Consider the following 12,656-nt stretch of genomic DNA (forward strand, 5'->3'; position numbering starts at 1 on the left):
TGTTTCTCAACTCAATTTGGTATGGACAGTACAGTGCCACCCAACACCAACCTCGTCTTTGACATTGAGCTCGTGACGTTCAAGTGAGCAATAATCTCTCAATTGATCTCTCAATTGAGTGTCATGATTCAATCAAGAGTGTATGTATGCTAGTGCTTGCCTCTGTTCGACGGCGGGTCGTTGTTGTCCTTGTGGTGATGGTGGTGATGGCGATCGGGGCTACCTGCTGCGTCGTCTTGCTTGAGAAGCAGCTGCTTGTGCTTGCGGTACTGACGCAGTCGCTTAGCATGCTCTTCTCGTAATTTCATTTTCGCTTGGATCACCGCCACGCTCGTGGCATGCAGCGCACTCGCTCGCTCCAGCGCTGCGCTCTCGGCGTCGTTCTCGCGCAAAATTTGCTCGTACTGCTCGAGCGAAATCTAGCCAAGCGAATCATCTTGGATACATACGCTACACTATCCATTGCGACTACCTCGAGCGGTTTGGCGAGCTCGGTTTGCACGACCCGGCGAACCCACTTGGACGCATCTTTGGACTCGGTTGCGTTCAGAAGCGTGTCCCGGTCGACGAGCTGCTTGGTGTGCTTGAGCGCCCCCTGGATCTGGCTCTCGTTGCAGACCTTGCGCCACTGCAGATGGGCCAAGCGCTCCTCAAGGTTCATCGCACCTAAAAATACGCACACTATTGTCGTGCCATCGCTGCGTTACATAATGCTTTTGAAAGAAAGCGAGCGGAAGGTGTTAAATAACATCCATCGAAGGCGCAGTGGACTTTCGATTTGCCCATGGCTGGTGAAGATCCGAGTCCGCTCGAAGCGGCGTTCGCGGCCGCGGCCGCCGACAAGGCCCGCGCCGACAAGTTTGACATGACGCCGGACGAGCAGCAGAGCTTCGTCAAGGCGATGAAGGACCCGGAGTTCCGGTCGCTCCTCAACGAGTACATGCTCGAGATCTCGGACCCGACGCACCGCGCCGAGCAGGAGGCGTACCTGCGCCAGCTCGAGAACGACAACAAGGTCCCAACCGACAAGCAGCTCGTGCTGCCGACGCCGGGTTTTGTGCTCAAGACCAAGCTCGAGGCGCGCAAGCTCTTTGTCAATATCTGCTCGTCCGACAAGATTCAGCCGCCGTCGAGCACCAAGGTCGCGCCGTCGCCACAGGTCGCCGCTGGCACGTCCTGGAACCTCCCATACTGCGTGGGCCCGCAGCGCATGGAGCACGACAAAGGTACGCTTCCATGTAGCGGAATACGGCAATAACGATGGCGAGGCAGGTGGCAAGGCGGTCATGACCTTTGACGTGTGCTACCATCCGCAGACGCTGGCGCGCGGCCGTGACAGCCCCGCGTTCCTCAAGATGCTCATCGGTACGGCGTTGGATGGCGTCGACCTTGCGCTCTCCAAGACGAACCCAAACGACGGCCATGTCTCTCGCGGTACGCACGTCCTACCCGTCAACGTCCCTAAGCTCATAGTTGCGTAGACTATCACATCTTGAAGGGCGTGCAGTACAAGACGGGATCCCCGATTACAATGTGCATCTCGACGCCCAAGGCTCCCACCGAGAGGTACTTCGATTCCGATATGAGAGCGGTCGTACTTACGCTGTCAACTGTGTTTCTAGTGCACCGAGTACGAGCGCTGCCAAGTTGAATAGCCCAGCAGCAGCGCCTCGGGCCAAGGCGCCTACGACGACGAGTGCGAAGGCCAACACCAAGCCCGACACAAAGCCGTCATCGACCAAGCCGACCACTCCACCGTCTCCGACACCGGCAACGACCGAGACCAAGCCAGCAATTGTTGCTGCCAAGTACGCTATTACAACTCATAGCATCTCAAAACATCATCTGAAACTCAACGCGTCTAGACCCGCAATTGTGTTTCAGATTGTCCAGCGCGGGCAATTTGACATGGCCGACCACATGGAAAACGGCGAGAAGAAGCTCTTCCGGCCGCGCGAACTCGTGCTCAAAATGGACCTCCCGACCCACGTACGCTGTCCTCTCGCCTTGTGCAATAGTCCAACTCATGAAATGCCGCTATCATGGTAGACGTCAGCGGCAGGCATCGATCTGGACGTCTCGGCCACCCAAGTCAAGGTCGAGTCCACGGCGTATGCGCCGCTCTGCATCGATCTACCTTTTCCGGTCGTGGAAGCCAAGGGCGTCGCCAAGTTTGACAAGGCGACTAAGAAGCTCATCGTGACGCTACCGGTCATTCCCGAGGCTCCTCGGCCGCCGACATTGTACCTCCTTCTACATGTCGCTCGCTTTCGACATCATTTATCCTGTAGGACGCCACGCGTAGAAGAGACGTGCGAGGAAGCGACTGCTGACGACGTCAATTCCGACACTCAAACAGCCAAGACGGTCCAATACGACGCTGTCGAAGCTACGACTACCGTCGCAGCAACCGTCTCGCCCTCGCCTGGCATCGAGGCAGCGACGCCAAAGCTTCCGCCCACGGATGAATTTGCCATGTACCGTGAATTCGCGGCCATGGCGCTCCACGACAAGCCTCGGTTAGCGACAACCTTGACGCTTTTGATGCATTCTTACAGCAATCGCGTAGGATTACATACAAGACACCCAGAGTCACAGCGCAAGAGACCGAGTCGCATGTCTCGTACATTGTGCACGTATGCGGTATCGAAGCGGCGACCGTCTCGATCGTTGAAGAAGCCAACGTCGCGCGCCTTCACTTCCGTGCGGCCGACGGTCTTTGGTTTGAATGGTCCTTTTCGGTCGCCAATACTGCCGAGTGGACGCATGACATTGCGACGACCAACATGGCCATCATGTGCACCAAGTTCGGCGCGCTTCGCGTTCGCACGCCGCCGTTCCGGACGTCGACAAGTGACCACGGCGCGTCGATTTCTCTGCTCGTGGACGTGGCGTCGGTCGATCCATTGAGCGTCGAGACAGAGTTTACGCCGTCGCGCATGACGCTTCGATTCCGCACGCTGCGTGAGGCGCAGTCGTACTGCTTGATCCAAGACTTTGACGACGCGCCGCTCGAGCCTGGACAGTGCAGCGTCGCGTCGGTGGCCGACGACAACATGCTTGTCGTCCTGCGTGTTGGCAAGGCAGAGACACCTGGCCACGCCTCGGAAGCAGTGGTGGCAACGATGGCGCCATCGACCAAGGACGCGCTCATTAGTCGCTTCACCAACGACGTCATGTACGAGCTCGACTAGGAGTTGTATATTTTGTACATTATCATCAACACAATTGCTTGTCCTGGATGTGGTGCATTGCTCTGGATCACCTCAAACCGGTCGAGGAGCCTGTGTGTACTTGGTCGAAGGAACGTGTGATTGAAGCGCGTACTGTCCCACGTGAAGCCGACATCTCGGCCCGAACGAGCATTGGTGAACGAGCAAGATACTGTGCTGAAGCCAGAGGAGAGGCGTGTGTCGGTGGCTTCTGCGGATCTGCGAGTGCTTGTGCCTCATCAATGGGTCAGTCCAGAATCTGGTCCAGCGAGCGGCGAAGAATATTTGTGTCTAAACATGGCACCTCCAGATGCAATGATTAGACACAATTTGCCTGATGACCACTACCAGATGGTGGCGTCCCACCCACGTGGCAGCGTCCCAGCTTCGATTTTCAATTCCCATTTCGCCATGACGACCACACATCCCGCTTACGTCCGCACGCTCGACAACCTCATCGACAACGAGCGCGTCACGCCGACAGTGACGGCCTTTGCCGAAGCCGCCTTGTTTCCGTCGACCCAAGACGCGGCGACCGGCGCCATCTTGACGCCGCTTGTCGCCACCGCAGCCTCCGACGTTGATGCCGCGCTCGCCGCCGCGGACGCCCTGTACACGTCCGGCGCCTGGAGTCGCCTCCTATGTAGTCCCGAGCGCGACGTCGTGTTTGAGCGCTTTGCCAGCGAGCTCGAGACGCGCCACGAAGACATTCGGGTCGCCGAAATGATCGATGTCGGCGACCGCAACGCCATCTCCAACTACGGCCCGAGCGTCCTGCGGGATCCTTCGCAGCTGCGCAGCCCGAGCCTCAAAGATGAAGCGAAGAACGTCGATGTATGGACACCGCTCGCGTCTGGCAAAGGCGCACTCAAAGCCGTTCCGCTGGGTCCTATCGTCGTCCTCGCGCCTACGAACGCACCCCTCGGGTCGTCGTTGATTCAAATTCTCTCGGCCATCTACTTTGGCTGTCCGGTGCTCGTCAAGCCGTCGCCGTACAGTCCGCACGCGTTCAACGTCTTTCTCGACGCAGTCCTCGCGGCCGACTTGCCCCGCGGGCTGATTCAGATCGTCCACGGCGGTGCGGCCGTCGCGACGCAGCTCATTGCGTCACCGCTCACGAAAGGCGTGTGCTTTACAGGCTCGACCCGCGTCGGGCTTGCGATCGCAGCGCTCTGTGCGCCGACGCTCAAGCCATATGCGCTCGAGCTTGGCGGCGTCAATCCCTTTGTGGTGCTGCCCGGCGCTGACGTGGACGCTGCGGTGGCTGGTCTTCTCAAGACCTTTTCGTGCATCAACGGCCAGTACTGCTGCGGCGCCTCGAACGTCCTCGTCCACGCCAGTCTCCGCGACGCGTTTGTGGAAGCGTTTGTACGCCAAGCATCGACGTTCGCGATCGGCGACCCGCGCGACGAGACCAACACGATGGGCGCGCTCAACATGTGCATCGCAACGACCCTCCGCGCCACCGTGGCCAAGTTGCTGGAGCTCCCAGAGACGGTCGCAATTGCAGCGAGAGCCGTCAAGCTGCCCGAGACCGGCTACTACATGGCGCCAATGCTCCTCGAAGGCGTCGACTCGAGTGTCCAGGCCGAGCTTTTTGGCCCCGTCGCACTCCTGCGCACGTTCCAGACAATTTCCGATGTGATTGCGGAAGCGAACGCGGCGCCCGCGCGCCTCAAGACGTACGTCTACGGAAAGGACGGCGACGAAACCATGGAGCGCTTCATTGATGCGATCGAGTGCGGCTGGATCGACGTCAACGAGTCGGAATTTGAAAACGCGGCCACCTTTGACTTCTCGCCGCTCTCGGGGTTTGGCCATGCCGACGGTGCCTTCTTCACGCGCCGCGTCTTGCGCAGCGCGCAGCCTCGTGTCTAGAGTCAAGGTATAAATTGAGAAATTTTCAACGAAAGCTTTCTTTGTCATGGCACCAAAGTACAGTACGAGCGAGTACCATGATACAAAGCAACTCGTGCCAGAACTGGGCTTGGCGTGAGGAGGCCAGTGGTCGTGGCAGGCAAGCGATTTCGGGCGACTGGAAGCGCCTGTTTGCGCTGGTGACGCCGAGGACGAGTGGACATTCGAATTTGCCTTTCTACACGGAAATAGTGTGTGTTGGAATCTTTCGCAAAAGATCGCAGTGCACAGACGACCGTTGGCGACGACGACGACGATGCTGCCGTCGTTCAAGCTGCACATGCAGCAAGCGATTTTGGCGCGCTTGGCCAAAGTCGGCAAGTTTGATGGGACGCACCCGTCGCTGACCTGCGCGACGAGCTCGGGCAAGGTCTTCCTCCACAGTCCACACGAGCCCAACGAGACCGAGTCGGCGCCAAGTGTTCGGTTCCTCAACATCAATCGGCAAATTTCGGCGTTGAGCGTCGGCAAGTTCAAGGACAATGACGACGGCGACACGCTCATCGTGGGCACACAGGCCAACATACTCGGCTACAACGTCGAGAAAAACTCGGACACGTTCTACAAGGACGTGCCAGATGGCGTCAACACCATGCTGTTTGGCTCGCTTCCGACGATCCCATCGCGCATGGTCATCGTCGGCGGCAACTGCTCGATCCAGGTATAAAATCTTCTCCGAATCATTGTCTATAACGAGTGTGGCGCTAGGGCTTTGACAAGGAGGGCACGGAGCTTTTCTGGACGGTCACAGGCGACAACGTGACAGCGATGACGATCTGCGACGTCTCGGGCAGTGGCAAGGACGAGCTTGTCGTTGGGTCGGACGACTTTGAGATTCGCGCGTTCCATCAAGAAGACGTTGTCTGCGAGTGCCACGAGTCGAGTCGCATCGTCGACTTGTGCGCGATCGACAAACACCTCTTTGGGTATGCCCTTGAGAACGGTACTGTCGGCGTCTACAAGGGCAAGCACCGCGTCTGGCGCGTCAAGAGCAAGAACGTTCCGACGTCCATCAACGCCTTTGACATCAACGGCGACGGCGACAAGGAGGTATTCCGTTTCGAATGTTGTCTTGTCGTGACGCCACGTGTGTAGATTGTGATTGGCTGGAGCAACGGCCGCTTTGAAGCGCGCAACCTCACGAACGGCGAAGTCGTGTACCGCGATACGTTTGCAGCGCCGATTGCGGCCGTCTTGACCGCCGATTATTGCACGCGTGGCCAAGAAGAAGTGCTGTGTTGCGCCCAGGACGGCGAGGTACAAATAGTGTTACTATAGCATGCACTTTCGATCGATGGTAGATCCGCGGGTACCTCTTTGCAGGTGGCATGGGGGCCAACGCCGTCGCGGCCAGCGCGCTCATGCCCGACCACGTCTCGGCCGAAGAAAAGGAAGTCCAGGAACTCATCAAATCCAAAGCCAATTTGGCCGCGGAGCTCAAGGCGTTTGAGAACGCTGTCGCCAAGACGACAAAGAGCACGAACGCACGCCTCGCCCCCGCGACGCGGTGAGTATTGCGATGCAACTTTAAGCTCAGAATGGCCAGTAGCATCACGATCAAGGCATCGGCGTCCATGGCGAGCGCGAGCATCGAGCTGGCGGTCTCGACCGACACGGAAAATGTCATCAAGGTAGATCGAGTGCATTTCTATGCATTGGTCGCTGGAAATAATGCATAGATGGTCGTGGTGTACGACTATGATGCTGGTATCTTTGATGGCGAGTCGCTCGTGCTGCGGCCAGCGACGCCGAGTCCGACGGCCACGGTGCAGATTCGGTCGGTCCAAAAGACAGCTGCGGCCAAATTGCACTTTAAAGTGCTGGTACGTTTTCAGTCTACAAACGACATGACAGTATTGTCATCGTTAGGTGGGCACGCGTGGCAATGCGTCTGTCTTCCATGTGTTTGAAGAGCACTTTCAGCTGCCCAAGTTTGGCGTGTTTTCGCTGCTCAAGCCGCCGCCCAAGGACCGCCCGCTCGGCGTCGTTAGGTTTCGCACGCTCTCCAAGATGCAACAACAAGTGACGTTGACCAATGTACTATTGCATCGTTATAGACAACCTGTATAGTTTGGCGCGTGGGTCAAGTCGGCTTTCCTGCTCTCGGACCCGATCGAAGAGAGCCCCAACCACGACTTGTACTTTCGTCACATTGGCGGCAAGATGGACCTCGCGATTGTTGTCACCCCCAACGACGTACAATCTGTCTATTGGGTGCAACCTTGTCCGTATTTCGCGTAGACGTTTCTCCATATCGACGACATGGCCATGGCAGCCGAGATTGTCCAAGACCTCTGCTCGTACCTCCAGGTTTGCCGCCACTTTCGACTCGACGAGTAAGGATCGCGAGTAGATTGAAGAGCTGGCGTCGATTGCAGACTTTCCCAAGCAAATGGCCGAGTTTCGAGACCTCCTTGTGCGGGTAAAGAGCTCCTGTTTGTCTCTTTCCCGACAGCATTTGTTCGTCTAGGTCGATGACTGCAACAGCATCCGGCTCAAGCTCACGGGCGAAATGGCCGACGACTCGAACCAAATCAAGAACCTCGTCATCCGCGCCGAAGACGCGCGTCTCCTCAACGACATGTACTTGACAAACCAAGACGATGTGATTTAGTGGTTTCGGCGATTAGGGGTCGCATGCGCAGCTACTACGCCGAGCTCTTTACCCTAAACAACCAGCTCCTCGGCGAATATACAAAGCGCAGCACCAACCATCAAGCGCTCTTGGATGCACTCAAGGAGGTCAACAACATGATCCAGCTCGCTGCGCGGCTTCGCGTCGGCCAGGCCAAGTCGAGCGTCGTCGTCGCTTGCCGAAAGGCCATCAAGGCCAACAACATCCACGCGCTCTTTTACATCGTCAAGACGGGCATGGAAGAGACGCGCTAAGCATGCGTTCTTGTATAATCATTCTTGCATATACAAGTTGTCTATTTGCTCTGGCCCTTGGCCTCGTCGTCCGCCTGTGTCTTGGCGTCGGACGTGTCTTTGGCGCTGGCTTTAGTATCGGCACTTTTCGCATCGTCCTTGGCATCGGCTTGAAATTTGCGCTTGCCCTTCGTCTCGGTCGCCGCCCGCTTGCGCATAAACTTCATCAAGTTGAAGAAGGCTTGGTAGTCCATGGATGCGAGGACAATGTCGAGGTACTGACTCGCCTTGGGGTCCGCCTTGACCGCCTACGCGCCGCTGAACGCCTCATAGACTTGACAGGTGACAACGAACCGCCCGACAGCGCTTGCCAAAGTCTGCCTCGGTGATGTTGTGCGCCTCGTAGAACCCTGGCATGAATGAGGTTTCATGCATCGGTCAAGGAAGCGTCGTACGCTGCATGTGGTCTTCGAAGAGCGTCTGGAACTTGTGAAAGATGGCCGTGTACTCGAGCCTGTGCTCCTCTTCGTCGGAAAACGTGAGCGCGTGCGAGAGGAAAAAATCCTCGAACGCCGCTTGGAACTCGGCGCTCGCAATGAACACCATGAGCTCGCGGATCATGTCGTCCTGGATGCTACCGACGTCCATCATGGTGCCACTCGGTGTCTTTGAGAAACCCGTCGTTTCCGAAAACAAACGCCAAACCGTTAATTAATCCATTAATGGCCGTTGACCGACGGCAACCACCAAGCTTCGAGACCGCCGACAGGCAATTGGAGCAATCAACTTTGAGCAAGAGGACAAGATATTAACATGTTGACGTGTTTACAGCGAGCAAGCACCTTCAGACCACGTATCTAGTATCGAGGGACCTTCATTGACCCAGTTTACGGGCTTAGGTTATTCGGGTGGCTCCGATCCCATTCAAATGAATACAAACTCGATGTAGCCGTCAAGGCCAGAGCTTTGCATCTCTACCCTTTGCGCTAATGAAAAGTGAAGCGTCGATCGAAACAATATTGAGACTTTAATTCAGCTGAGTTACGAGTCTTTTTACATCTGGAGGTGCGCCTGCTCGGCGAGCTTGGCAAACGACCCGTCCGGAATCGCCAGCAGCGCCGTCGGCGTGTCGTACTCGACCACACGACCCGCATCGAGCACCAGAATCAGGTCCGAGTCGATGATCGTATCGAGCCGATGGGCGATGATGAGCATCGTGATACCGACAAAGCACTCCTTGATGGTCGCCTGGATGCGCTTGTCCGACTCGAGGTCGATGTTGGCCGTCGCTTCATCGAGGACGACCACCTTGCTCTTCCGGAGCAAAGCGCGCGCAATGCAGAGCAGCTGGCGCTGGCCCACGGAAAAGTTGCTGCCGCGCTCGGCCACCTCGTCGTCCAGCGACGCAATGCCGTCACCCAAGTGCACTTGCTTGAGGACCGTCCAGAGCTCGTCGTCGGATGCCGAACCCGACGGATCCAAGTTGAAGCGCAACGAGCCAGAGAAGAGCACTGGGTCTTGCGGGATGATCGTGAGCCGCGACCGGAGCGTCGTCACCGACACGTTGGCGATGTTGACGTCATCGATGACAATCGACCCGGTGGCGCTCGGCACCATGCGAAAGAGCGCGGCCATGAGCGAGCTCTTACCGGAGCCGGTGCGACCGCAGATGCCGACCTTGGCGCCCGACGGCACCGAGAACGACACTTGGTTGAGGACGAGGTCGAGGTGTTCGCGGTACCGCATCGAGTAGTCGCCAAAGGTGATGACACCCTGCGCCGGCCACGACGCGTCGACAGTGGCGTGATCCACGGTCGTATCATCTTCACTAGGCAAGGCCTCGTAGGCGCTGAGGCGCTCGACCGACGTCATGAGATTCTCGACGGTGTTCATCATCTTGGACATGTTGGACAAGAAGCCCGAGAGCTGCGACGCATACGTAAGCGTGAGCCCGGCGGCAGCAATACCGATCGAGGCTTTGGTCAAAATGCAGATGAAGGCGACGCCGGCGATGATACCCGAGCTGAGCCAGTCGAGACGCATCTGGAACCAGCGGGCCGAGCACTGAAACAAGAACGAGAAGCTTACGTAGTGGTCAATCGCTGCTCGCTGCTTCGTTAGGAAGCTCTCGGTCATGTTGAACGCGCGGATGGTCGAGAGACCGCTGAGCGTCTCTGAGACCAAGGTCACGACCGGTGTGCGGCTGATGCTCTCGAGCCGCTTGAGCTCGCCCGACGTCTTGTTGTAGTACTGCTGCACCTTGTAAAAGAGGAAGGCGAGCGGCGCGTAGACCACGAGAATCCACGGCGTCGAGATGACGCACACGATGAGGACCGCCACGATCTGGAAGAGAAACTGCAGAAGCAACAGACCAAAGTACGGCAGCTGCGAGTCGGTTTGGTCCAAGTCGCTCGAGAACCGGTTGAGGATACGACCCATGGGCGTCACGTCAAAGAAGGTCGGGACGGGCGCGCCAATGACCTTGTGCAGCAGCATCGCATGGAGCGACTGCGAGCACTTGATTGCAACCATGAGCACGTACAGAGATCGACCGTAGACGAGGAAGACCGAGACAACCGCGCACCCGAGGTAGATGTACCCGGACGAGAGTTTGGTCATCATGGTGGTGTGGTTGGACCAATAGCTCATGAACCAGTCGGTCATGGCCAGCGCCGTCTGCGAGACCGTAAAGAACGTGATGATGGACGCTGCAACGACCGCCCTGCAGGATATACAGTTAGCCTTCCCGAGGGCTAGTCCATGAAGAGACAGTACCCGTTGTAGCCACTCGAGCCAAAATATGTCTTGTACGTCTTGGCCGAGACGGCACCCTTGGCGCGATCTTCCTTGTCCATGAGCCCGCCGCCCTTTTTCGGGCTAATCGGCTTGGCAGTCTTCTTGGCGTCATCCGTGCTATCGACCTTGTCGGCATCTGCGTCTTCCGTGGACGAGCCCGATTCGGTGAAGTTCATCAGATGCGGGAACGTCGACTTGAGCGACTCGTACGTGCCGTCGCCGACGATCGACCCGTTGTCCATGAGCAGCACACGATCGGCGAGCGGCAGAAAATGGTAATGGCTGTTGAGCACCAGAACCGTCGTCTTGCCCCCAAGGAGGCCGCGAATGCACTCGTGAAAGACCGCAGTTGCCACGTGCACGTCGAGGGCGCTGAGCGGGTCGTCGAGGAGGTAGATGTCGGCCTTGCGGTGGTACACGCCGCGGGCAAGGCTCACGCGCGCCTTTTGGCCGCCGCTCAAGTTGATACCGCGCTCGCCAATCTCGGTCGCGTCACCGTCCGGTAGCATCGCAAGGTCCGGCTCGAGCTGGCATGCAGAAAGCACCGCGTTGTAGTAGTCGTCGTCGCAGACGGAGTGGAAGAGAATGTTCTTCTTGAGCGTCGCGTGCTGGATCCAGGCTTCTTGGTTGACGTACGAGATGTTGCCGACAACGTGGCGGACACCACCGACTTGGTGGATCTCGCCGAGGATCGCGCTCACGAGACTCGACTTGCCACTGCCGACGGGGCCGACCACGATCGTGAGGCTCCCGGGCGTCAGCGAAAACGTCAGGTTCTGCAGCGTGAGCGGCGGCGCCTCCGAGACCGTCGCTGGCGCGGCCCAGCTGAACGCAGCGTCTGTCATCTCGACTGTCGACGGGCCTTGTTGAATCGCGAGACCTAGCGCACATTGAGCTACAGCACACAAAAGGAGAGAAGCGCGTACTCGAGGTCGCGACCTCGTCGGACGACAAGTACTTGCTGATGCGCTGGCACGACGCGACCATCTCGGATGTCATCATGACGGCGGTGGAAAAGACCGTGCACGGGAACCGCGCAATGTTCATGTAGGCAAGCGCCGTGAACGCGACAGGCGACGTGAGCTCATTGCCAAGAGCGACGTAGACCATGAGGCAGATTGCGAGCGAGATGACGGGCGCAATGTACAACACGACCGTGTTGAACACCCGCCGTGTCTGGTACGCCTTGAGCAGCACGAGCTCTCGGTCGCGGATCGCCGCCAACTGCGCCTCCAAGCTCGCCTCCCACGCGTAGAGCTTGACGACGCGGATGCCCTGGAGCACTTCGTTGGTGAGTTTGACGCGCTCGGCTTGGACCTTGAGGATATCGCGGCGGACCTCGCCGACCTTGCGTCCCGAGACAAAACCAACGTAGAGGAAGAGAAGCATCACGGCGCCGCCGCAGACACCGACGACCGCGCCGAGCTGGTGGCCAATCATAATGTAGACAGCGACGAGCATGACGGGGCCGATGACAGCCCAGTAGCCAAAACTAAAGCCCATAAAGAGACGCTCGGCGTCGACGGACGCAAGCGTGACGACCTCGCCGGTGGTCATTTCTTGTTTGGCGAATCCCGAGAGCTGAAGCGTCTTGCGGAAGACCATGTCGATCGCAATGGACTTGGCGTTGCAGCCCGTGTGCGTGTTGGCGTACTGCGCATAGTCAATGAGCGTCACCGAGAGAAACGAGAGGAGCGTGAGGAGCGTCGCGAGCACGTAGCCGTTGTTGATGTGCATGGACGTGTGGACGACCGGGTCTTCAGCGAGGTACTGCAAGATGGACTGGATCAAGATGGGCTGCAGGAGCATAATACCCGCGTACGCCAAATAGAGGAACAGGCCCCCGAGGATCTGGGCGCGGAA

The 12,656-nt window shown here is 58.0% G+C and overlaps 7 protein-coding genes across 7 annotated transcripts in view; 4 read left to right on the top strand and 3 right to left on the bottom strand.

The window, feature by feature from the left end:
* The window catches only part of SDRG_07065 (FK506-binding protein 1), a 692-nt gene extending 535 nt beyond the window's left edge, over positions 1-157 (top strand). The window contains exon 5 of the mRNA XM_008612881.1: positions 30-157. Coding sequence (XP_008611103.1) covers positions 30-87 — 58 coding nt within the window. The 3' untranslated portion in view covers positions 88-157. The remainder of the gene's footprint in view (positions 1-29) is intronic.
* SDRG_07066 (hypothetical protein) lies at positions 150-661 on the bottom strand (the record flags this gene model as incomplete). Its single annotated transcript, XM_008612882.1, has 2 exons — positions 150-419; positions 473-661. 2 exons carry the CDS (start codon positions 659-661, stop codon positions 150-152), a joined length of 459 nt encoding a protein of 152 aa, XP_008611104.1.
* A 116-nt stretch (positions 662-777) lies between these two features.
* On the top strand, positions 778-3,242 carry SDRG_07067 (hypothetical protein). The gene is made up of 8 exons (XM_008612883.1): positions 778-1,226; positions 1,273-1,434; positions 1,482-1,566; positions 1,623-1,808; positions 1,866-1,989; positions 2,050-2,243; positions 2,292-2,519; positions 2,570-3,242. Exons 1-8 carry the CDS (start codon positions 785-787, stop codon positions 3,192-3,194), a joined length of 2,046 nt encoding a protein of 681 aa, XP_008611105.1. The 5' UTR covers positions 778-784; the 3' UTR covers positions 3,195-3,242.
* Positions 3,243-3,623: 381 nt separating this feature from the next.
* SDRG_07068 (hypothetical protein) lies at positions 3,624-5,137 on the top strand (the record flags this gene model as incomplete). Its single annotated transcript, XM_008612884.1, has 1 exon — positions 3,624-5,137. One exon carries the CDS (start codon positions 3,624-3,626, stop codon positions 5,088-5,090), a length of 1,467 nt encoding a protein of 488 aa, XP_008611106.1. The 3' UTR covers positions 5,091-5,137.
* Positions 5,138-5,359: 222 nt separating this feature from the next.
* On the top strand, positions 5,360-8,067 carry SDRG_07069 (hypothetical protein). Its single transcript, XM_008612885.1, has 12 exons — positions 5,360-5,790; positions 5,838-6,179; positions 6,225-6,386; positions 6,431-6,636; positions 6,679-6,760; positions 6,809-6,952; positions 6,999-7,151; positions 7,200-7,325; positions 7,371-7,439; positions 7,483-7,551; positions 7,600-7,712; positions 7,760-8,067. Exons 1-12 carry the CDS (start codon positions 5,386-5,388, stop codon positions 8,016-8,018), a joined length of 2,130 nt encoding a protein of 709 aa, XP_008611107.1. The 5' UTR covers positions 5,360-5,385; the 3' UTR covers positions 8,019-8,067.
* SDRG_07070 (hypothetical protein) lies at positions 8,060-8,648 on the bottom strand (the record flags this gene model as incomplete). The annotated part of the gene is made up of 3 exons (XM_008612886.1): positions 8,060-8,305; positions 8,352-8,407; positions 8,453-8,648. The coding sequence occupies 3 exons, from the start codon at positions 8,646-8,648 to the stop codon at positions 8,060-8,062; spliced, it is 498 nt and encodes a 165-aa protein (XP_008611108.1).
* A 355-nt stretch (positions 8,649-9,003) lies between these two features.
* The window catches only part of SDRG_07071 (hypothetical protein), a 4,439-nt gene continuing 786 nt past the window's right edge, over positions 9,004-12,656 (bottom strand). The window contains exons 3-5 of the mRNA XM_008612887.1: positions 11,720-12,590; positions 10,773-11,673; positions 9,004-10,719 (exon numbers count right to left, since the gene is read on the bottom strand). Coding sequence (XP_008611109.1) covers positions 9,051-10,719; positions 10,773-11,673; positions 11,720-12,590 — 3,441 coding nt within the window. The 3' untranslated portion in view covers positions 9,004-9,050. The remainder of the gene's footprint in view (positions 10,720-10,772; positions 11,674-11,719; positions 12,591-12,656) is intronic.

The sequence above is a fragment of the Saprolegnia diclina genome (genome assembly GCF_000281045.1).
Source record: "Saprolegnia diclina VS20 unplaced genomic scaffold supercont1.20, whole genome shotgun sequence".
NCBI classification, from domain to species: Eukaryota; Oomycota; class Saprolegniomycetes; order Saprolegniales; family Saprolegniaceae; genus Saprolegnia; species Saprolegnia diclina.